General features: G+C 31.3%; 3 protein-coding genes and 1 non-coding gene across 4 annotated transcripts in view; 2 read left to right on the top strand and 2 right to left on the bottom strand.

The window, feature by feature from the left end:
* The window catches only part of LOC126840179 (basigin), a 151,191-nt gene that overhangs the window by 99,864 nt on the left and 26,340 nt on the right, over positions 1–24,987 (top strand). The gene's annotated exons all lie outside the window — the stretch shown is intronic.
* On the top strand, positions 2,315–11,512 carry LOC126840177 (cationic amino acid transporter 4). Its single transcript, XM_050575751.1, has 10 exons — positions 2,315–2,547; positions 5,640–5,809; positions 6,404–6,652; positions 8,496–8,663; positions 9,113–9,400; positions 9,686–9,936; positions 10,000–10,215; positions 10,277–10,499; positions 10,609–10,770; positions 11,262–11,512. Exons 2-10 carry the CDS (start codon positions 5,662–5,664, stop codon positions 11,462–11,464), a joined length of 1,908 nt encoding a protein of 635 aa, XP_050431708.1. The 5' UTR covers positions 2,315–2,547; positions 5,640–5,661; the 3' UTR covers positions 11,465–11,512.
* On the bottom strand, positions 7,534–7,605 carry Trnae-uuc (transfer RNA glutamic acid (anticodon UUC)). Its single transcript has one exon. It is a non-coding gene; the product is annotated as a tRNA-Glu (tRNA).
* LOC126840736 (importin subunit beta-1-like) lies at positions 13,534–23,870 on the bottom strand. Its single transcript, XM_050576661.1, has 10 exons — positions 23,605–23,870; positions 19,444–22,058; positions 17,080–17,218; positions 16,819–17,007; positions 16,585–16,749; positions 15,684–15,950; positions 14,878–15,612; positions 14,390–14,644; positions 14,166–14,318; positions 13,534–14,085 (listed from the first exon to the last, which is right to left on the bottom strand). Exons 2-10 carry the CDS (start codon positions 22,013–22,015, stop codon positions 13,716–13,718), a joined length of 4,845 nt encoding a protein of 1,614 aa, XP_050432618.1. The 5' UTR covers positions 22,016–22,058; positions 23,605–23,870; the 3' UTR covers positions 13,534–13,715.

The raw sequence follows: 24,987 nt of genomic DNA, 5'->3' as shown, positions 1-24,987 counted from the left end.
TACTTTGTTGAAAATATCTCTGTACCTGTTTTTTTAGGCGGTAAAATGGGATGATGGACGGTGTATCGTCGCTAGTTAGTAGTTAGCAAGAAATGGTATGGTATGGTGGTTAGGTTGAGAATACGAAGTACAAGTAATTGTTATTAAATTAATTAACATGACAATTAAGCTAAACAATTTGCATGATAAATCAAATAAAAAACGCAATGAAAAACTTGAATGGTTATTTACGTTTCTACGACGTGTCTTCAAGGATTCAAAAATATACAAAGTCAGTCAATGCGTCAAAGAACAGATCTCACCTAAAACGGTTTTTATCTTCAAAAAAACTTTTTTTTTTAAATATTTTCATAAATATATAATGTAAGGAAGTCCTACTTCCAATTAAACATTTGTTTTACTGTTCAAATAAATAATTAAGTAGGTAGACGTTTCAAATTTAAAGTAATAAGAAGTTAAAATAAATTTTAAAAATAAACTTGTTATTTTTATCTATTTTTTATAATGAATAATTTAGTCTATATATCAATGTGACGTCAGAATATTATAATATTTATATGTACTTTTTTTTTTCATTGCCTCGGATGTTGATTGATTTTGATTTGTTGGTTTGGTTAGGTAGGTTCGTGTAGGTTCGAAACACGTAATTATTGCTTTTGCATGTAGTTTTCTAAAAAAACTGGCTTTTCTTATTTAAAGTTTTTACTCATTAAATTATAGCATAAAAAACATAGTAAAATATTTCCATTGATATTTCTTACAAAGAAGGTATATAAAAATGAATTTAACTCAAAATAAATATTTAAATTCTTAAACTCAAAACACATTTTTAACACCTTAAACTCAAAATTTATATACAATATTTATACAAATATTTTAACTAAATTTGATTTATTACTTTTAAATGTATTATTATTATTATTTGTATAATAAGTATAAATAAGTTTTTATAAGAATATGGTGTAACTCAAATAAAGTTCAAAAGAGAATATCTAACAAACTTTACACCTTTTAAAGCTTCAACACAAGAAAATACTTAAGGTTTTTTTTCGTGGAAGTTAATTAAAATGTATTATATCGTTTACAAATACTTGGAAATGTCACACAAAGCCAAATAGTAATTACAAGTTTACTCTTAACTTTCCTAATATAGGCGAAACAACAAGTTGTTTTTTAATTGTTTTTAAATACATGAACATATTTTTGTTGTTTTATTGAATCGTTAATAGTTAAAATTAAACAATGGTAAATTAGTTAAAATTTTTAACGAGTAAATTTACTATCAATATTCATGTCATTAGAAAATTATAGTAAGTAATAAAATAATAAAAATAGACTCTAGAGCTGATATAGACGGATAACTAAAATACAAGCTCTGATGTGCTATAGAACTTGGGCTTATTTTTGACTATCTTAATGTAACTGCTAATCAATTTCTAAGCCAAAATATTCCCAATGTGCTCGTGTAGTTCCATAAAAGGACAATAGTCAATTGTTATTTATAAATAACATTCTGGTTTTGTTGCTGTATTTGTTTTAGTTTATTGTAATTTGTATTTGTATATAAATATATATTATATATATCTGTGTTTACTCTTAAAAAAAGCCGATTGACGTTAATTTATAAAATAAAAAATAGAGTCTACAGTATATTATAGAATTATAATTATTCTAGTATTTTTTTTTAAACTATACTTAAATTTTGAGCTTAACCGCCGAGATCATCTATCACTCCACTAAGATGTTTTAAACTGTTTATTTATTTATAACACTTAATAACATTCGTCATTAACCATTTAGCGATCGAATAAATTGGGTCTCAACGACACGTCGAGGAGGTACTTAGTTAATTTATTTGATTTTACACATTAAACTTATGTAAAATACTTTAAAAATAAACATCCGTATCATCAAACATCATTAAATGTGAGAATATTAACTTAATCTACGCATCGGGTCAATGTCATTAACGGGCTGCTCAAAAATATGTAAATCGTTTTACAAGTATTTTTTTTTTTGGTTGTTGAGTTCGAGGAGGATCACTCGTAAAAGAGCCACGTCCTGAGTCAATATAATTATCATTAATCATTGGGATACTTTACCGTGCAGTGTGCCGCGTTTTTAACATGTTTAGATCTTGACCTAACCTATTTTACATGGAGTAAAAAAAGGGGTTGCGGTCTTCTATATCAGCTGATAGTTCCGCCAAATAGAAATATAATAATTGATAAAACAACCGTATTTGTGCGGCGGCGCATAGACGACACGAGCCTCGGCCCCGGGTTGGCGTTGCCTAATCGATTTTTCACTTTTCCCATATTATACAGACTTGTGTATTTGTGCCGCCGTTTCGTACGCTTCTTTGCAACGACAAAAGTGTCGCATAACAAACATAGCCGGCCAGTATAATAAAAATTATCGCCAAAAGTGCGATACTTAGATCGACCCAACAGAGTTGGAATAAAATTAAAATGCGTTTCGCCGTCAATACGTTTGCCCGTCTTCTGTAACGTTATTGTTGTCTCGTCGGTACACAAAGTATATTCAGTGAGTAGACTGCACTTTTAAACTACAAAATAGTTATAGTAAATACTAGGAATACCGATAAACATTTACGTGCTTGCAATTTTTTAATACATTTTCTAACAAACGTTTTCTCTCGTGTCCGCGTTAATGCAGCACACTAGAACATATGCATACGGCCTACCTACACGGGAAATAATAATTCGGTTATAGTAAATGGTTGGAAATACCAAAATAGTTTACTTGTTTTTGAATAGTTGGATTAACAAAATATTTAGTTGGGTTAACTATATTTTTATTTGTTAAATATATATATTTAGATACAGGCGGCTGTGGCGGGAGGCGGCGGCTGGTGGCTGCGACCGCATCCGCTGCCGCCTGCCGCCGTTTCATACATTTGACAAAATAATATGTTTTACACTACCTCTTAAATACCCCAAACCCCGTTCCGCAATAGCATTTAGGCGGTGGTGAGGTAGGTTAAGGCTTGGGAACTAGAATATAGGCGTTATAGTAGGCGAGGGTTCGAGACTCTGGTGCAAATCTTGACCACCTACGATATTTTTTTGAATTTTTTCATTTGGCTTTGATTATTTTTACAATCCAACCTTATTATGTAGTTGGCATTAGGTAGATGCAACTAAAATATCTAGTCAATCCAACCATAATATATAGTTGATCCAACTATTCATAGTTAACTATTTTGGTTTAGTACTCCCAACTAAAAATGTATTGTGTCCCTATATTAACCATAAATTATGGTTAGGACAACCATAATTAATGGTTATCCCAGCTATACATTTTTCCGTGTATGTTACAATATGGTAAGTTTTTTAAAACTTTATTTTGTTCAACGCCGACAGGCAGAACCTTCCAATTGAGCACGCAAAAATACAGGACTACTGAGTACTGTTACGTCAATATAATTGATTCAAAATAATTTCTAGTAACTTCATCGCCATTCACTCAAGTTTGAGTCATGAGAAACAAAGGTTTTTTATTTTAAAAAAGTTTTCGGTTACACAATATTGACAATAAGTCCTTTTTTATCTGCAATTGTTTTTTAATATATCATCAATTTTTGAAAGAGATATTGAAAAAACTATTGAACATTGCCCATACGAATATATTTAAATTATGATTTTTATTCCACTCTTGTTAAGTAAATAAAACTACTACAAGCGATCATGTTACCTTATGAAATAAATAACTTTTCAGATTTTAAACTTGAAAAACGTTTTATTTTATTTTCTTATTTTTAGATAATATACATAAGAAGCTCTACATACAAAATGTCATTGTTTTAGTAAGCTATAACTGATTAGACAACGGAAACGTAATCTCAAATGTGCTCAAAGTGATGACTGATTTGTTTATAATAGTTGTTAATATTTGAATGAATTGTAACGTGTCTGCGTGGTTAGTTGGCTAGGCTAGGCTGAAACGACAGTCGATAGGGTTAAATTAGTGGACCCGAAGACGGGACGGATGGCTAGGCCGTATCTACACTTAAATATCTCTTTGTTACAGAATAAAAACTTGTTTTATAATAGATACCAGTTTCGAACGTGTTTCCATTTTGCTATTAATTAATCAAAGTTGTACTACTCTTAAACTTATGTTTTAAGAAGTTTCATATGAATGCATTTTATAAAGAACAGTGACATTATTATTTACTTTTAAAACTTTATTGGACGTTTTCAATACATTCAAATCGAAAATGATTTTTTGAAAAGGCATGTAATATTTTATTTTAATATATAAATGTTACTAAAATTATCAACAATCATATGAATCGAACTTTTTTTTTTAAGTGCAAAGGAAGTAAAAAAAAAAACAAAAATAAAAACACAATTTTTATGTTCAAAAAAAATCATACAGAATTTAAATAAAACATATACATAATTGTATAGCCACGTTTGTTGTTTGTGCAATACGTTTTTGGTATTAAATAGTGGAATCTTGTGAAGTAAATTAGTGTTTATTATTCATTTATGCAAATTATGTACATTTTATCTTGTTGTTATACATAGGTTAGGTTATAATCGAAAAATTAGGCTTATACCAACTTAAATTGCCTAACGACAATAACTCCACGTAAAAATATAATAATAATAATAATACTTGAGAACCTAGTATGTAAAATTTAATTATACGTTTTTCATATTTGATTAGTCTATCTAAATGTATACCATGGCATCAAATACATGATAATGCCTGATTTAATCGTTCTTTACATGTTCCAGGTTACACTAAGACTTATAATTAACTGTCGAACGAGATTATGAATATTATTGTGTTTTAATCAACCGAGTGAATGCTAGCTTTCAGTAAAACTGTATAATTATTTTAACCTTTCAAAAATAATTAAATTGCGCCCACTATGTACTGGTTGACCCCGGAATTAATTCTAAACACTCGATCGAGTAAAATTAATCTGAACATAACCGTGTTTGTTTTTCTTGTTAATAAATGTATTTATTCGTTTATTATGCTGTATATAACGTTTAATTGCTCAAAGAACGTGATTTGATTTGTAAGAATTTAAATCAGGGGCGTATTCACAGTAGGTATGTAATATGCTCATTACTCGTAAGTAGTAGAAAATATGTAAGACAGATTTCGACAGCACTAAATTCATTTGCGGTTTAAATGAAACAAAAATGAATTGCAAATACATTAAGTCTATTGCTCGAATAACAAATGCAACCGAGATGTAGTATTACGTCCTTTATTTATTTTTTCACCTGAATCCGTAGAATATCGGGGGGGGGGGGGGCGGCAATGGTGAGAATTACTTCTTACCGGTTTTCCGATGCCATTTATTAACTAACACACCCTCTCTGGGTGGGGGCCCAATAACAATATTCACATTAGACCCCATCGAAATGTATTTACTACTATACAATTGTTATGCTAATTTATATAACTTTATTTACAATTGCCGGTGGTGCGTTCTCCTAGGGTGATAACATATTAAGGTTGGCGTTTTATGTTATAGTAATATGATATTATTATAGTAGTAGTATAATAAATGATAACAACTACCTTTACAATATTGTAGTATAAGTTTCAAATCAATAATTTAAAAACTTCATTTGATTTTCTCTTTGCAGGTCGTCTCTTTAGCTCGTCAAAATGCCTGGTTCGAGACACAAAATTTTGAGTCATGTTTTCAGCGGGTTCTCCGAAAAAATGTCTCGGACAAAAGTACTGGATATCGGAACTCAAGCCATCGAAACGCCGCTGAAACGATGCCTGACCACATTCGACATAACCCTGTTGGGTAATAGGTTATTTATTAATAAACGCATATTTTCCCTTGATATTCTGCGAAACTCCAATAAAAGAAAATTAAAACCGCCATGGTATCCTAATTAAATTATAGCGGAAAATATTCCGCGAGTTAAAAGAAAATTTTCACTCGATAAGGAATCGTTAATTCTTTTTTTCTTAGAGACTATTATTGTAACATTTAGATTATCTATATGATCAGTTCCTACCACCAATTATGCACTCCGACATTACCTGTAAACCAAGTTATGAAGTACACGATTCTGATTTTTCCTACTAACTATACTAATAATTTCCTACTATAATGCTTTTGTACCCGAATAAAACAAACACATTTATATCTGAATAATACCTAATACATTTACTTGTTATCCGTCGTCAAGTATTTTCTATCTTTGTATTTCAATTAACACGTTAGTCGATTTGTTCTAATTTGTATTTATTGTTTTATCAACTTGTTCCCAACTCGGGTGTTCGTTCGATTCACTCTGATTAAAAGCCATTTTTTGGGTGGTAACCACAGAATAATATTTTTATAAACAATTTTTTTTTTAATTGAATTGCTATTATTTTTTCTTGCCTCCAGGTATCGGCCATATGGTAGGAGCTGGCATTTATGTACTCATCGGTACTGTTGCGAAGGAAATGGCAGGACCTGCCATCATCCTGTCGTTCATGTTGGCAGGCGCAGCGTCCATGCTGGCGGCTTTGTGCTACGCTGAGTTTGGTACTCGTATTCCCAAAGCAGGTTCAGCTTATGTATACACTTACGTTAGCGTTGGCGAATTTTGGGCTTTCGTCATAGGATGGAACATCATACTTGAACACATGATTGGTAAATATATTTACCAATAAAAGTCTAATTATTTTAAAGAGTGCCGTGATTGTCGTGGTTTTAACATAGTCGTTGGTCATTGTTAGTAAATGTGATAAAAAAATAAAATACGATACCTACTTTACTACTATATTTAATAATAATGTACCTACCTTAATTTTTCTCGTACCTACGACCATGTAATATGACAATGCATATTTTATTTACCTTCTGTAGTTTTATAAAATTAATGTTATGAAAGATTGCCGCAACCAGCGTCAACAGCTTTGCTTAAATATTCGAAGTTTTTATCGGGATCAATTTTACCTTTGGCACGTTTTCGGGTGCAAATCTGAAAACGACCTATGGAATTAAGGGTAATTCGCCTTACGTTTAGAGGTTATACATTATTGTACAAAGAATAAAAGCAAAAAACTTTTACTTTTCTAGATATGAATACACACATAACCGGACTACTCTTATCGCTATCAAACATTTTGCTAATTTTGGCATTTTTGAAAAAAGCTTCATACATATTATTTTTAAAAAAATTATTAATTTCTGTCGGTTAAACGTTTTTATTCATAATGTGTTTCGGGATGTATTTCTACAGATTCTCGTGTACCCATATTTTTTACCTCCCTATTTCATGACGATATTTGATCACGACCGCAACAATGACTAGAAATACTTCCATGACCCTAACAAAACATATTCAATGTAAACGTATTATTAACTTCCCTTCTTACCAGAAAAACAGAATATCAACGATATACAGTTACTTAAGTATTTAAAGGTTAATACTAACATGTACAAGCTGGCGTTGTAATCGAATAACGTCCAACTTAACCGTAAACGCAAAACAAAAATATTTTTAAAAAAAGATAGATGGAAAAAAATTTTTCCGGTACCGGGAATCGAACCCGAGCCTCCTGGGTGAAAGCCAGGTATCCTAGCCACTAGACCATACCGGATTCATGTTTTCAAGTATTCCGTTTACAACATTTAAGCTTTACACAAATAATTTTCACAAAAATGTTTTATATATGAAATAATAATTGCCTAGATATCATGCAATTTTTTATTTTTTTATCTTATTCTATACTTTTTACTAATATTAAATTTAAATAGTCACCTCTTTTCGATAAATTTTATTTTAAAATAAATTTGTATTTTAATGCTGGATAGAAAAATGAAAATAACTTGATTAGTTTTAGTAGCTTTAGTTGTTTTTATACATTCTTCTGTAAACATAATTCGCATTGGAGTAAAAAATACAAAAATAACATTATTCTGATAAATTACATTTTTTTATTAAGGCGACTATAGTGTATACAACAATTACAATACAAAAATTGTTGTAACAACAACATTTATTTTATGTGTGCTTAAAAACGATTAAACAAAGCAATTGGTCTAATTATTCCATCTGCGTATTTTTACGCGTACCTAACTAGTAGGTTAGGTGTCAGGACTTAGGTTTTTGGTATGCACAACGTATTATTATAATACAAAAATGATTTGTGTAATCTAGTTTATTCGTTGTGTCTATTTCAGAGACGTTTCGTGTTACCTTATAGTTTCTATTTTAATAATTTATCGTAATTTTGTTTATGGTCTATTTTTCTGGTATATTTCTAAGCCACCTATGGAATTATTTACAAAGAAATATTGATTAATCCTTGGACTAAAAAATGGGGTCAATCATTTTGTTCCGTACAACGTTTATGAAAGAATATTAAACAAAGTTAATTCTACCAACACGAGATATTATCTATATACTACTTACCATAACACGTGACAGCTGATTAACAGCTATGATGGTTGATCGTACAGCGCAGGCTTATTTTATATTGTTTTATAGGGGCTGCTTCGGTCGCACGTGCCTGGAGCGGATTTTTCGATTCAATGTTCGACAACGTGATCCGCAACACAACGGTATCCGTGCTTGGTGAACTACACGAAACTTTGCTGGGAAAATATCCGGATGTGTTTGCTTTCTTCGTGTGTCTGCTTCACGCATGCATCTTGGGTAACTATACAACTAGCTTTGAACACGAGAGGTGCACAGATACCAAGATTACATATATAATATGGTTAATGGAGAATATAATGTTTAACATTGGATCGAGAGGGGCCTATGCCACTTTTGGAAGTCGAGTACTGAAAAAATATACACAGTATTTTTTTTTTTTTGTGATAAGCATAGTAATAATATTTGATTAAACTAGATACAAAACTCATTTTGTTGGAAAATTGACATGGCTACAGGCTGTTCTTTATTCAAGTCCAGTGGTGCAATTAAGGGGAGGCTAAGGAAGCTAAGCTTCTCATGAGTCATCTGAAGCCTCATCATTATACCAATTATACTCTAAAAAAATGCTCATTAGTTCTATAATATAGGTCTTAAAAATTTGAAGAGAATTGCACCACTGTCAAGTTACAGATTTAAATGGTCATATTTGGTTTACTGTGTTACAGGAGTCGGAGTCAAAATGTCTTCGTACATGAACAGTTTCCTGACCCTCATCAATCTGGGAGTTATGACCGTCATCGTGGGCGCTGGTTATTATTATGGTAACAGTTACAACTGGCTGGGCGAAGGCGGATTCATGCCGTACGGTACTACCGGAGTGATAGCTGGTGCAGCCACTTGTTTCTATGCCTATGTAGGTTTCGACAGTATAGCCACGTCCGGCGAAGAAGCTAAAGACCCGGCCTATTCTATACCTGTAGCTACCATCATCGCCATGAGCGTCGTTTGCACGGGTAATTATAGTAAAACGATAGTACACACTGGACGATGCACACATTGTGAAGAAATCAGCATCCTTATTCCCTATCAACTATCCTGAGGGTGATCTTAAATTATCTTTTTAGCATTGAACGGTTCTTACTAAGTTCCAGTCACGAGGACTGAAGAAACTCTTTTAATCTTATGGTTTTAGCCTAAAGAAACAAAAGGTTAAGGAGAGCCACAATTTCGCTTTCTTTTAAGCTTCAGTCTCGAAACTGGCTTGAGTTTTAATTTGTATGGTTTCTGTGTACTTAAAGGTTACGTATTGGTCAGCGGGGCATTGACTTTTTTGGTACCTTACTGGGCCATCAAGCCAGATGCCGCTTTTCCCGCTGCCTTTGCGATGTTGGACCTGCAATGGATCAAGTACTTAGTATCGGTGGGTGCGCTGTGTGGCATGACCACTACCTTGTTCGGCTCGCTGTACTCGTTGCCCAGGTGTATTTACGCAATGGCCGACGACGGGTTAATTTTTAAATTCTTGGCCAAAGTCAATAAAAAAACTCAGGTACACCTAGTCCACCTCTGTCATGTGAATTGAATGGTTTTAAATGCGTTGTTTTTCACACAGGTTCCCATCGTCAATTTGGCCATATCTGCATTCTTGTGCGCTCTAATCGCTCTGTTTTTCGACTTGGAAAAATTGGTCGAGTTCATGTCTATTGGAACATTGCTCGCGTACACTATTGTCAGCGCATCCGTGGTCATATTGCGATACCGACCCAGCAATCGTGGGCTGGTGCGCGACTCTAGCAGCCTCTTGGAACTACCCACGTCGCAAGCAGACGTGAGTCTTCAACGTAAAATTACAGCTATGTTTTTGTAAATTTATATTATGTCTTGCACAGTCGTTCGAGATGGACATGGGAGGACAACTAAAACCGTCGTATAAGTTTTTGGAGCCAGTACTCGGTCACTTCGAACCCGGCTACGCTGTATCCGTGTCCATAGCTTGGTTTACCTTTTCTACCGTCGTGCTTTGCGTTTACTTTCAATACTGGTTCGACGTACAACGCATTAACTGGATGGACGCAGTAGTACTGACCGTGTTGACCGTCAATTTGCTCACGTGTGAGTAGCAATAATAATAATAATACTTATTAACACTTATAACCGAAATAGTTCAAGAGCGATAGCTCCGATATTTGTATAATACAACATAATGTCTACGACGTTGCAGGCATTGTGTTTATCGAGGCGCACGAACAAAACTCCATAGAATTGCCATTCATGGTGCCACATGTGCCTCTCATACCGTCAATGAGCATTATGTGCAACGTGGTATTGATGACCAATCTCAATTTGTTAACGTGGATACGATTCTTGATATGGATGGTTATAGGTGAGTATTAATAAAAAATAATGGTTTATCTAAAGACAATCGGGTAAATAAACCACGGCAAAATTAATCAAGTATAAAAGTATGAGTTTCATATTGGGTTTTATAATAATCTCCACGGGCGTTATAAAGCAGAGCGTAAATCATTGCTACAAGATGTGTACCAAAAATTTCTAACTTTAACTTAAAACTACTAGAGATGGATAGGGATTTTTAGATACTTTTACATTAATTACTAGTGTTGGTTTATCCTCTAGCGTTATGCGAAGTATCTCCATTTCTGACACATCAAGGTCTAATCCATCGTATGGTTAACAGTCAGCTCAGTCATTATATTTCACCGCATATAGTTTTAGCTTCTATTTGACTACAATAATTAGATGTGTCTCTGTCCTTTCTTCCATTAGTTCGATCAACAGTTATGTAAATCCTTGGTCGGCTTTAACTGAACCTGTGCATTGTAAGCGCACTTATTAACCCTAGTGTTTTCTTAGGTTTGTTGATTTACTTCTTGTACGGAATTCATCACAGCAAGGAAAACGACGTTACTTCGTATTCTGTGTTGCTGTCGACATCGGAAGCAGGCAAGACGCGTTGGGGCGCTATCAATAAATCCAGGAAGAAGACAAAAACCGACGATGACCGAAAACCGATAATAGACAATGAAGAGCATGCGGAAAACGGTTATTATCATTGAGATAATCATTACTTACGACCATCAGTTAAGAGTTAAAAGGTTTTTTTTTAGAAAATTGAAAATATAGGAAAAAAACGTTGTTGAATCTAAAATATTACCTACACTATATTTTATTTTAATAATAATTAAACGGGCGAAAAGCCCAAATTACAGAATGTAGTGTATAATACCCTATTGGAGGGTGCCGGCCTTTAAAAGCTAAAATATAAAAATATGTATGACAATTTTAAACCCTTAATTTTGTTAAATTCATTGTTAAATCATCTAATAATAATCAGAGTTGTGATGTTTATGACTGGGCTTAGCAAATAAATGGAGTTTCCTTGCAATTTAATCGTGCAAATAACCATAATGGGGCTTATGATCAACCCAATCAGCAAAAATGATTTAAAAAATATATTATTTCATAATAATTGTTCAAATATTTTTTATTGTTATAAACATAGTTTAAAATCATAATTTGGCAGTAAATCAAATACCAATCAGCAAAAACCAATAACTCAGATGTTTCAATAATAATTGATTACCGTTTAAATTGTTTTATTTTGCTAAAAGGATAATTTTTTTAAAACATTTGCGTTTTAAATATTTTATTTCCTGCCAAAATATGGTTTAAAATATTTCACAACATTAATTAAGTATCGCAAGTTTTTTTTAAATATTATATTTTTACTGTGTGAGTATTGTTATAATTTATGTTTTAACTTATAGAATTCGCACATTATTATAAACCATAACTTTGTGCTAACTAAGTTGATTTATTTAAGTTTAACTATTTGTATAAAAATATGCATATTATTATTGTGTTAGCTGAATGTTATTCTATTTCTTATAAGGCTACTTGTTATGATGTCGATTTTGTGATATCGGGTATAGATTAAATATTATACCAATTTATTTCAATTGTTAACAAAGTTTATATTTTATGTTTTTAGCGGCATCCTTCATTCGTGTACATACATTTTGGTAGGTATCTACTTAATATTAAATGAATTGCGTTTAACGCTTATTTATTTTTGTGAAATGTGATAACATAAATTCCTGCACTAGTACGCCACAGTATATGTTTTTTTAAAGCTGAAAAGCCTATGTGTATTTCCTGTTAGCATACATAAAACAAATGTGTAGAGAATAATAGATAAACGTATGATTGTGCATATTATAATATAGTATGAAATTAACTTAACATTTTAAATACCTAATATAGATATTAAAATTATAATCATATTAACATTAGTAAGTATTTTCCGTGTAGAACATAACACGTATAAATAGTACTTAGGTATTGAGTTGGCAATAAAAATCCATACTAAGCATTGTCAATTGATTATTTAAATAAAAGTGTGTTAAAAATTAATTGTTTTTTTCTTTGTTTTATATTTTTAATATATATATATATATCTTAATTAAGATGTTAAGATCTCAAAATTTTAACATTCTCCTAAATCCCTCTCCCATTCCCTGTGTTAATTAATTTCCTCAATCCATTCTCCCTCTCAAATAAAATTCAGTAATAGTGAGGCGAAAAAGGACATATTGTTGCAAAAATCAAATTTTGAGATATCGGTTATTACTTATTACAAATTCTGAACATCTTGAAAATTAGACGAATTTTATTTGTTTGACTTTTTTATGAAAATTGGTATTCTGAGAAAAAACGCTTTAGTTTTGAAATGTTGCCAACTTTTTATTTTACATTCTAAAGGAATGCAACTTAACCAAAAATTAAAATAAAGTGCCCTTAAGCAGATAACATAATTGTTTATTTTAAATATATTTTCAACCCTAATCGATAGTTTGACCTTTCTTGCGATTTGGATTCTCGTATCAAGAGGTCCTATTCTCTTGTGCCATACAATTATTGTATTAATTTTACACATTACAACCAACTCATTTTATTATTAATATTAATAATTAAAATTTTCAATTTACTTAAATCAGCACTTTAGGAAACATAGAAAAAAAAGAAAACACTGACACTTTCCTAAATTTACATCGAAGCTAAAATATATTATGTAACCGTTTTAATTTTCATTACATAGCAGTGTGATTAGTAAGAAAAACATACATTAATTTATACTATTTTTTTATTATCACAATAACAATAGCCATAAACAAATTTTTTTTAAATAAAATATCAAACAATACGAAAAAAAACCATCTTTAACATAACTATTGTTAATTTATATACATATATTTATAAATATGTTTTTTATATTAATGATTAATCTAGACAATACGATAATGCATTTCAATGCATTATTTTGATGTGTCTTTGCATATGTGCTTTGGAAACAAACAGCTTAAAGCAAATGCTACACTGATGGCCTTGGCCGTTGTGACGCTTAAAATGCATATCACGATACACTTTTGTGGTAAACGTCTTGTTACATAAATTACATTCAAATTTTTCCTGTTCTACAGACAGGTCGACATCACCGGGATGAATGTTCTTTTTGTGTGTATCGCAGTGGGTTTTGCACTTGAACGTACGACCACACTGTTCACACATGAACGGCCTTTCGTCGGTATGACACAATTGATGTTTATTCAATCCCGCGTTGGTTGGAAAACTTTTGCCACAAATCTGGCACATATATCGTTTGCCGGTATGGCGGCTACTAAAAAGTTGTAAAAATAAAAAAATATAAAAAACATGTTTAAAAAAAATTGTAACAGTAAGTATCAAATAGGTTCGTACTTGACATGCAACGTTAGGTATTCTTTAAAAGAAAATGACTTGTCACACATGGTACACTGAAACGGCTTATCCAAAGTATCGCTGTTGTGGACTAACATCATATGACGATTGCGATGGTGTTTGTAAGCAAAGCATTTGTTACATTCGGAACATCTGAAAAAAATAATAGCAGTTTGTTTTAATTTAGAAAACCCAACGTAAATTGCGCTAAGACTTTTAGTTACTTGTGTGGCTTGTTATTAGTGTGTTTCCGTCTGTGATCGTCCATAAGATGCTTGCGATTGAAATCGGCGTGACATATTTCGCATTGATAAGGAGCAGCACTGTTGTGCTTTTTTCTCATATGCCGGCCAATTCTGGAGTAGCTTACGATCATCAAACATATTCGACATACAGTGTAACTCACACGCTTTTTACGACCGTTTGACGTTAGTTGTGGCTGAAGTTCCATATTATTTTCAATTGTTTCCAAAGGCATACTATTAACAACATAATACATTAATTAAGTTTACAAATCAGGTAGACTTAACAAATATAAGGACCGTTTCACACCGTACACTTTACTCATACGCCGTGTATGAATTTGGAATCGATGAAATGCTCGTAAGCATCTAAACAAATGTGTATTTTAATAAAGTAAAAGGCAAACCATTTGCTTGGCTGTGAAGCCGTGTATAAAAATGCACATGTGTGAAACGGGTTAAACACTTACACGTTGTTGGTAATTGAATTGTCATTTAATGGATCCGAGTCAACAAATTCATTTGGTGACTGCTTGTTGTCAGAATGGTTTTTGACAATTCTCACTCGATAATTATCGTTGGCTACTTGCTCCACATACACTCCATTAACATTATCAGATATATTATCCAAGTCGGCAAACAGCTGATCTAGCTGCTCAGGAGGTCGTCCAAGACTGTTTTCTACTTGATGATGAGGAGAACTTTCAAATGTCGGTTTCTCGGCACTGTTTCCAATGTGTTTGGTAAGATGCGCTCGTAATCCAACCGACAGTGAGAAACCAGCATCACAATACGGACACAAATACTTCATATTATCGGTATTGTGTGTTAACATGTGTGCTTCCAAATCTTTTTCAGACGAAAATTCTTTAAAACAACTTTCACAACTGTACACATTACCATTCCTGTGTACAGTTAACTTGTGCATTTGTAAATCTTCCTCGGCATCAAATTGTAAATCACACTTAAAACATTGATGCGAGCTGTTTTTGATCAAGTCGTTTTGATGAAAAGTTTCTAGATGTTTACCCAAATCTAGAAATACTGAGTGACATATTATGCATTCACCTTTGAACATTTTTGGTTTTTTAGGTATTGACGAAAGATTGGTCGAATGATTATCAAAAAAATCTTCATCACGCCTATAGTCATAACTATTTTCTTCTTCTTGCTCGTCGGGATTTTTTTTTCTTTCTACAAATACACTAAACAAACAAAAAATCAACGTGACAAACAAAACTAACGAATAAATTACAATATTTTTGAATGTACTTACATTCGTTCTTTTAAGTCGTTTTTCTCACATTTGGTATGAGTTTTTTGATGTTCTAGCAATCTCCAGTGTTCCAGATAGATTTTGTCACATTCCAAACACATGAACAACTTTTCCCCGTTTTGTATTCGCTTCATCAGTTTGTTAGTGAGTTTGATTTTGCAAACACCGCTATTGTTATCATTCATTACTTTGCGTCCTTGTGCAGGTCGAACAACTACTTTTTCTATTCTTGGTACAGCTGATACCGGTTTCCCCGGGGATGATTTCCTATAAAAAAAAAATAGGTTTTTATAACATGTTATTTGAGCCAAATTTAAACCAAAGCTTTATTAATCTGCACTACCAATTTGCTATCATTAAAGCCGAAGCCCGCAGAAATGTTATAATGCTATTTTATTGCATAATATTATTATTATCATCCATATAATTGTCACAAGAGGTGTATACTGCTAAAATCAAATAATCAGTTCAAACACTCTTAATCAAATTCTTTAATAGAATTATATAGTACAATATATTAAGTTATTAATAATACACAAATCTAAAGTGATCTCAGTTTTATGTTTAATTCATACTAAATTAAAACTGTTGGTATTTTTAATATTATGTTTTATTTTGTTATAATTTATTTAACTATCGTTTGTTGATTGTAAATTTTAAGTTACATACTTGGATTTGTTCTGTACATATGGATAAATTAATTAATCAAACATTTTTTATTTAAGTAATGAATTAATAAACAAAGTATTTTTTAGGAATTTTAGAAAGCGATACCAAATTTCCCACCAAAAAAAAAGTAGCACCAATTCCCATGTTGAGCATAGGCGGTCACCTGATTACATTTTTCATGACAACAATTTTTACCGTTAATAAATTGTAATAAATTAAATGTACGACTTACCTAGAATTTTGAAAACCTACATTTAACGGAGTAGTTGGTGGAATGAAATACAATAAATTATTTGGATTTGTTGCAGGCATAACTTTAATAGGAGTTGATGTTTTAGGTAATATACATTTTTCAACGCGCTTTTTTTCTTTGTATACCGGCACACGATTTTTTAATCTAAATTAATTTGTAATAAATAAATAAATAATATAAATATAATAAGACTAATAACTATTTTTTACTTACGATACAACTTTTGGTGCAACCGGAATAGTTGAAGGAGCCGCTGGTGGAAGAAAAAATACTTTCGAATTAGGCCCACTTAAAATGTCAATTGCTTGTGAAAGAGAATATTGATTCATGTCGATTACGTTTGTTTTCTTTTTCGTCTTATCACACAATGAATCTGTAGGTGCCGTCGCCCGAACTTCAGTTCTAACGTGAAAATATGTTTAATTGTAGCACATATCAGTCAGTAATCAATAAATAAACAAAATATTTTCTTACATTTTTATAGATCTATTTTCTAAAGATTGTAGATTTTTGCATTCTTTACTTGGAGTTTTCAAGTAAGTATGATCGTTCTCAAAGGCGATGAATCGGCTGTCGATGTCTGCCATTTTTATGAAACTGTAAACCCCAACACCTGGATAAAGCATAATAAATGGTATTTTGAATACGACAATCATAATAATAACAAATGATATAATACCCGCCTACCTTACAATAATTTAGTAGAAATAGGTTATTCGCCGTTCATTAGCATTATAGAAGAATATTCTACACTGGATGCTCAACTTCGATTTATGAGATGTTTTTGAACAATTTAATATAACCGTTTTCTATTTTATTTGTTTAACATTTTTTTATTAATGTTATATTATTTAGATCATAGAAAAAGTGAATAATGCATAATATAAATTCCGATTAACAAGACTAGCCACAAAGTTCGATATTAAATATCAACTGACTTGTATCAATTTAATCACACAACTCACTGTGCACAGATAAAACAAAACGGGAAAAAGATAGTTCCAAAACGTCTTTTATTTAAAAAAGAAAAAGGTAGTAAGGAACTTATCGCAGTTCGAATATATCATAGAAATCGGAGTGAGGTAAAAGCCAAAAGGTTATGTCGGAATAACTTTTGGTCAGTGTTCAGTAATCAGTTGTGTTAATAGGAAAAGTATTGATGTCATAACTGTATAAACAGGAATGTCAGCAATAATGCCCGTTTTTGCTATCAGTGCGCATGCCCCTCGAACATGGAAGAAACGACAAATTCCATGGAATAAAATGTACAAATTGGCGGAATAATATTATTTATTATTCATATTATAAATTATAATCGATATTTTGTTCGAATATTGTTTAAATAAAATATAAATTCAATAAAAAATTATTAGATTCCAAAAAAAAATGAGCTGCTCAAATTGCTATGGATCAATTCAACGTAAATAATATATTTTTTCTGAAATTAATACCTTTTGACCGAAAATACCCTTTAAAAATAATCGTAAAAACCTGTTTATGGCAAAGCGAAATGGTCATAGAAAAAAAATGTTTATACCTACACTATTTACACGCCTTGCGATTACTCCTATTTGATTAACTCTTATTTGTGACACTTTATGGTTTAACGACTAACCTGAGCAGCTTTATTTGAATAACAAATGGATAATTATTTGACAAAATTATATTTTAAATACATACTTATTCAATGATTCAATTGATTTGCTATATAAAAACTAACAATTTTTAATGTTTTCTTTTTACACTAGTGTTATTAAATGTAACATGATTTAGTTTTACAATATTGCTCATTACGTCCGATTGGTAAATATTATTTTCAGATATATATATTTTTTAATTTAGTTAACATATTACAAAATAACATTTTTAAAGGTCTTTACCTAATTTAAAATTAGGAATACATGTTATAGTCAATAGGAGAATAATAACAAATGTACTTTTTCTCATATATTGACGTGTTATAGTAATAGAAAAGCATTACAATTTATTTAATAAGTAAAGTAAAGAACCTATTTGCTATTAATGAAATAAAAATAAAAATATTTTGTTATATTATTCGTTATAATCAAAATAATGGTTACATATTTTGTATACATAATAACAATACTTAAGTCAAATTATATGTCAGACATATTCATTGCTCGAGACCAGAGATTATCGGAAAAAATTTTGTCCTCAGCATTCAATTCGAATAAAAATGTTAAAATTTAATTAAATTATACATTAATTAAAATACAAATGTGTTACAAAAAATGTATTATATCAGTATAATGATAAAAGTTTGATATAGTGTAATAATCTGTAATAATTTCTATTTTCTTACGTTTCATACAATTATGTTTATATATTATTCATCATTTAAAATTTAAATATTATGCATAGACAGGCAAACAGGCAATGTAAATGAATATAGGGGGCCTAGTAAATAAATAAATTCTGCATTCATACAAAAATACACATTCGGAACAAATCAGACATTCGGAAACATTGTTTTCAACATTATATAAACAGTTTTTTTATATATATATATATATGTATATACATTTAAATATTTAACAAATATTATTCAATAATCAGTCAGACATACGAGCCGAGTAAATGAGCTCAATCATTGTAAACTAATTTTAAAAAAAAAAACTTTCTCACTTAAGTTTAAAATCCGTACACTAGTAGTAATACTAAATAGAGTAGCACATTTACTCATACAGATATACAAAATCACAGATACGTTTTGGTTCCATTTATACTAGAAAAATTACATAGGCACTTTTAAAGACAATCATACGAGAAGACAAACGATCGATAGAGTCTCGCGTTTAAAATCAGATAATTAATTTTACATTGGAAGAGTCTTGATCTTTTGTAGCTCTTTTGCTGACCACCGTGCTAAACTCTTAGCAGTCACGTCCGTGGACTGTCGTCCTTTGTACAGCAGCTCGTGTACTCCTTGGTTATCTAAAATCTGGCATGCTTTTGCTCCGAATGCAGTGCATAAATCTCCGACGAGACCGCAACAACTCTTTAATATCCCTATGTGTGCGTTGGGATCAGCACAAATAGATACCATATACTGCACCATGAATGGCAAATGAGCTTCAAGCATGTAAACATCTTGATTGGGCGTAAAGCCTTCGCCTTTCAGGCCTTGTACGATACCAACGTAGGCAGCTAAAACACCTTCTCTTAGTTCATTCAAGTAATCTACAATATCTGCATCGTTAGGATCTAGTTGAAGTTGTGCAACTTGAACCAATGCAGTAACAACGTGGTCCAAGTACTTTTTGAATTCCGAACCAATGCCGAGAGCAATGTCTCCGAATGCAGAAAGAATTTGTGGCTTTAAATTCCGATTAACGGTATTGTTGCGAAGGGTATCGAAAAGTAGAGCAAATATTTGATCACAGTATGGCGCCAAGTCTTCACGGAGAGCTCGAGACAAGTCCCCCACTAAACCTATAGCGGCTAAACATACTTGGAATTCCATGTTGTTTTGAAGTCCAACAAATAGATATGACTTGAAATACTCCATGTACTTGTTGAACCCTTTTCCAAGATTTTCTACCAATGGACTGATGGCCATCAAAGCGTCTTCTTGTAGACCGCTATCTTTGCTCGTGTTCAACATGACTAAAAGAGCGTTCATAATGGCATCGGCAATTTTTTCTACATCTTCACCACTCATTTTCCGTATAACACTTTGTAATGTTGCACATAACAACCCTTGCATATCCAAACAATCTTCGTTCATTGATTGCAAGGTAATAATTTGGTTCAAACGGCCGAGTACAATTAATGTTGTACGTTTAACAGTTTCATAACAATCAGCAGGAGCGCATTTAATCATGTCCATGAGTGCTTCGTAGGCGGCAGATCGTAAATTCGATCGCATTCCATCTCCTCTTTCTGTTGTTTCCAGCAAACCTTGTACAATGTAATCGAAATATGGCGTTAACACATTCATGTCTTCTCCGGCAGCTTGAGCCAGGCTACTAAAAGCCCAACAGATATTTGTGGCTACACGAGGTTCCGACTTAAGACCTTTAATGAATACTCCGAGTACGTCACTCAAACATGGCGAGTTTATAATCAGTTCGGGTACAAACTCAAATATACGACCAAATGTCCACGCTGATGTATCTTGCACAGCAATACTTGAATCGTACATGAGGTGTATAAGAACCGGAATATTAGGTTCGAGAAGGGTTTTTAAAGCGTTAGGATCCAGACCGCCAAGAATAGATCCAAGTGTCATGACTGAAGCATCTCTGAAACGCCAATCCGGACTACTGATATTTGCATTGATGAACGGAAGTACGTGAGCTACAATATTGTTCTGACAGCAAGTAGCTAATAACATAATACAGACGCCTGCGGATTTACATGGATTCCAATCGTCATCGTCATCTCCTTCTTCCTGTTTTGTCAGTTTCTCCATAAGAACAGGAGTGATAAACTCCAATGCTCCTTCTGCGTACATCATAAGTTTTTTGTCACCGGCCGATTCTTGACATTGCCTTTCATAAATAATCTCAGCTTCTTCTTCGGCAACACTTGACCAAAATTCAATACCTTGAAGAGCTACTTCATCTAAATCTGATTTGATAGCTTGTAAGGTGATCGGAAACAGGGTAGTCATGTAGAGCTCCATGTGTTCATAGTAAAGAGAGACAATTTTAACGAGACATTGAAGAGCACCGACTTTGATTTGAGTATCTGATGATTGTGTTGCTTTACAAACGACTTCCATGATATAATCGCGTTCAATTTTCTTCTCGAAATTTCCTTTAGTGAACTCCAATGAATTGTAGAGGGCTGTTGTAGCTGCTAAACACACGTGATTATTCATTTGGGTCATACCATGTACAATAGCTGTCAATACTGTGTTTGACTCTGCTTTCAAAATTTCTCTATCGGTTTCCGCACAAATGTAACCAATGGTCTCCAAAGATGATTCCTTTAGGACATCCGTAGAATTAGGGTCAGTAACATTAGCGGCTAGCGAAGCGATAAGACCTGGCCAGAGGTTTAATGGCAACTCAATAATAGCGACATTAGCAACACATTGCGCAGCTGAGCTTGGTCGACTTTCAGTGCCTAGTGCCTTGAATATATTTTCCTTAATGAACATGCGGTCTTGTTCAGTGAACGACAACCACCGCTGTTTCATTTGTATTTTGACAGCTTCATCTTTTGAAGTGATGTGATTTTTAATTTGTAGTCCTGCCGCAATGCGTGCAACTGGATTGTTAACGGAATATAATAGAACATTTGACAAGGTTTTGAGAAAACCAGGTAGATTCGTTTGAGCTGCATGTTCCAAAAACTTTTGTATTTGGTTTAGCTCTTCTTTGTCTGTAGAAATTGTACGTTCTAACAGATTAGTTATTTGGACCACTTCTTCGTCACTCATTATGAATATTATTTTGTTATGATTTTTGTCAGCGAGGCGGAATCTTAAAAAAAAAATTGCATATTATTACAATTAAAAATGTGAAAAAAGTAATTTACCAACACAATATATTATAATAAAACTTTAAAAGATAATAATTGAAAATAGCTAACCTCATTCAGTTAAACATAATAATATTAATTAATAACGTTTAATAATATTATTGTAATTTATAAACTTAATCACAAAATATTAACCTAAATTAATACATATTAGTACTAATATTTTACTAGTCTGTTTAACTTCAATTTTAGTGTTAATTAATCCCAACAGTTTTGCAGACAAGCAAAACTGTACATTTTTTATGTAATAATACTATTTTTAATTATTTAAAATAGTAAAATATGTCTGTTAGTTATAAATTATGAAGTATAATAATAATACATTGTACCGAATGATTCACAAACTCTCTTTACATTCATTTAAATTTCCAATAATTTGTAAGTATAAAATAATGTCTGCTCTCTCTCAGACTGATTATATTGCGATCAACAAATGTTTTTCAAATTTCAACCTAAATCCTTACTACTTAAATTAAATTATTTAACTAATACATCCATATAATATACTAAAAATAATGACTTTAAAATTACTAGTTTTAATATTTTTTAAGTTAAACAGAATGGTTGAAGTTTAGACAGAATGGTGATGTATAACATTTTTGGTATCTATGTACGAACTCACAACACTTTTTGCCATAACTTTAGAATATATTTATTTAATTGATTAAATAACTATTTGAAAATAGTTATCAACCAAACTTTTATTTTAATTGTATATTAATAAAGCAATGTACGGCAATGAAATGAGTTTATAAGGAAGAAAATTTATTTACAAATTATTGTAAATAACTTGTAATTAACTTTACAAAAAAAAACAAAAGTTAAAATTACTAGACTTTCAAAAAATTAACCGAGTTGTGTAACACGTTATTAACACGAGCGCATATGATAATAAGCGATACACATTATAATTAATATACTTATAGAACAGTGTCCTAAATTGCTACAACCCAATTCTTTGAAATTTAATAATTTATCAATAATAATTTAGAGTTAGAACAAAAAAATAACACAAATGAATGAAATATTTAAACATCAGTTGAAATACTTAAACTCACATTTTCAAGGTCTTGGGAGTACAGTTTACTATTAGAAATTCTTCAAATGTTAGTAGCGACTTGGACCTTAGTTGTGCATCAATTGCATAAAGCAAACACAAAATACTAGAGTTAAAAAATAATTATATTAAATAGATTGCAAAACCACTATTTGTCGGACTCATGACTAATACTTAGTTTCTAAGGTTACGTACTAATCTATAGTCACACTCGAATCATATTACAAATTCCTGTTGTAAACTCCAATATAAAATAAATCTAGACATTAATTATTACCAGAATATTTAAAAAAAACTTAAAGAATATCCTGTTACCTGATTATTAATGGTGTGTAAGCATTAACTATGGTTGGGAAATAGTGATATTTGATGTTTTATTCCTATTTAAAATTATGGTTATAACAAACATTATTAAATAAAAACTAACTTACCAGGCGAATATAAAGACACACTATGAAGTATAATTTAGATTTTTTTAATAATAATTGTATTTTCAAGCCAAAAACTTGCAGAAACGAGGAAAAGCCGTTTCAATCATTCGATAAGCGTTATCAAATTTATATTGAAAATGGCGAGGAATGGATTTTATTACATTACACTAATGTTTTTAACTAAGCACTTTGTTAGTATAAAAAAAACTTAGATAAAATAAAAACTAAACAACTGTCTTTTAATTTATTTAAAACTTAAAAAACCGATGGCAATAGTTTTGAAAAATGATTGCCATAAAAAAATTATGTATCACATGACCTCATTTATAGCCGAAAGCAACCATGTTTTCGCCTAAATATTTGAGGTTAAAATATAACGCGGGAAATTTAATTTTTATTTTTATCAAACAGTTTTTTATTATCAATAAATAGTAATAATTGAGATCCATTATACAGTAAATATACCTATTAAAAAACCAAAAAATCATTATATTATTTCCTATATTTTACTGGTAAAACGCAAAAAACTATACCTAACCTTATATTAAGAGCTCGTATGAAGCATATTATTATGTACACAGTACACACCAAAATAACGTTATTCGTAATGACACCAAAGTATCTCGAAATTGTTGTAAGAGCACCAACATAATGTTTTGAAATTTGTATGACTCTTAAACAACAACATTATACGACGTACATCGTCAGTTCCTTTACTCAGTAATTAAATGAATTTTTACTCTAAACAATTCATAAAAAATTAAGCTATTAAAGGTATCAACAAAAACCGACGATATACCTACGGTATAGCTATAATATTGTTTTCTATGAGTTTCCAAAATTTAGTTAGTTTTACATCAAAATTACAGACGTGTAGGCTACCCTCCGAATTTTCGAATAATAGGCTAGTTAAACAAACCTTTCTTTAGAATTTTGTTTGCTGCACCCCCCTCCACCCATTTTTTTCTATGATATAAAAAAACGGGGGGGGGGGAATTTGCAAGCCAAGTTTTAGAGTAAGAGTTTTATTAACCACCCTATTATTCGAAAATTCGAAGGGATTTTGATGTAAAACTAACTAAATTTTGAAAATTAGTAGAAAATAATATTATAGGTACAGTGTACACCGTAGGTATATCGTTGGTTTTTGTTGATATTTCTATTAACTTAATATAATAATATATTATACAATATATAGTATTGAGTTTTACAGCAAATACGTAGGTATTAAATTAAAAAGCAAATTCTACCTTTGTATCTCTTTCCCGTTAATATAAATTTAGACATTACTACATATACATATAGTAGTTTTATTACTCATTAGTACCTACCTTATGAGTTATAAGTTATAACTTATTTATACGTATAATAGTAATAATAATA

This window comes from Adelges cooleyi, unplaced genomic scaffold, assembly GCF_023614345.1.
Source record: "Adelges cooleyi isolate 19-005CV unplaced genomic scaffold, UGA_ACOO_1.1 ACOO_flye_CR_arks_rails_tigmint_CR_PRNA_376, whole genome shotgun sequence".
Classification (NCBI taxonomy): domain Eukaryota; kingdom Metazoa; phylum Arthropoda; class Insecta; order Hemiptera; family Adelgidae; genus Adelges; species Adelges cooleyi.
The sequence above is the reverse complement of the archived record's forward strand: the minus strand, read 5'-3'. Positions and strand labels throughout refer to the sequence as shown.

Bases quoted from the DNA above. Each gene is read 5' to 3' on its own strand.
- LOC126840177 (XM_050575751.1), top strand. From the start codon at position 5,662: ATGCCTGGTTCGAGACACAAAATTTTGAGTCATGTTTTCAGCGGGTTC. The intron at 5,810-6,403 runs GTAATAGGTTAT...TCTTGCCTCCAG, and splicing joins ATTCGACATAACCCTGTTGG to GTATCGGCCATATGGTAGGA. The intron at 10,216-10,276 runs GTGAGTCTTCAA...TGTCTTGCACAG, and splicing joins TACCCACGTCGCAAGCAGAC to TCGTTCGAGATGGACATGGG.
- LOC126840736 (XM_050576661.1), bottom strand. From the start codon at position 22,015: ATGAGTGACGAAGAAGTGGTCCAAATAACTAATCTGTTAGAACGTACA. The intron at 17,219-19,443 runs AAAATTAATTAT...TGCTTTATCCAG, and splicing joins GATCAAGACTCTTCCAATGT to GTGTTGGGGTTTACAGTTTC. The intron at 14,086-14,165 runs GTACGAACCTAT...ACAACTTTTTAG, and splicing joins TACCTAACGTTGCATGTCAA to TAGCCGCCATACCGGCAAAC.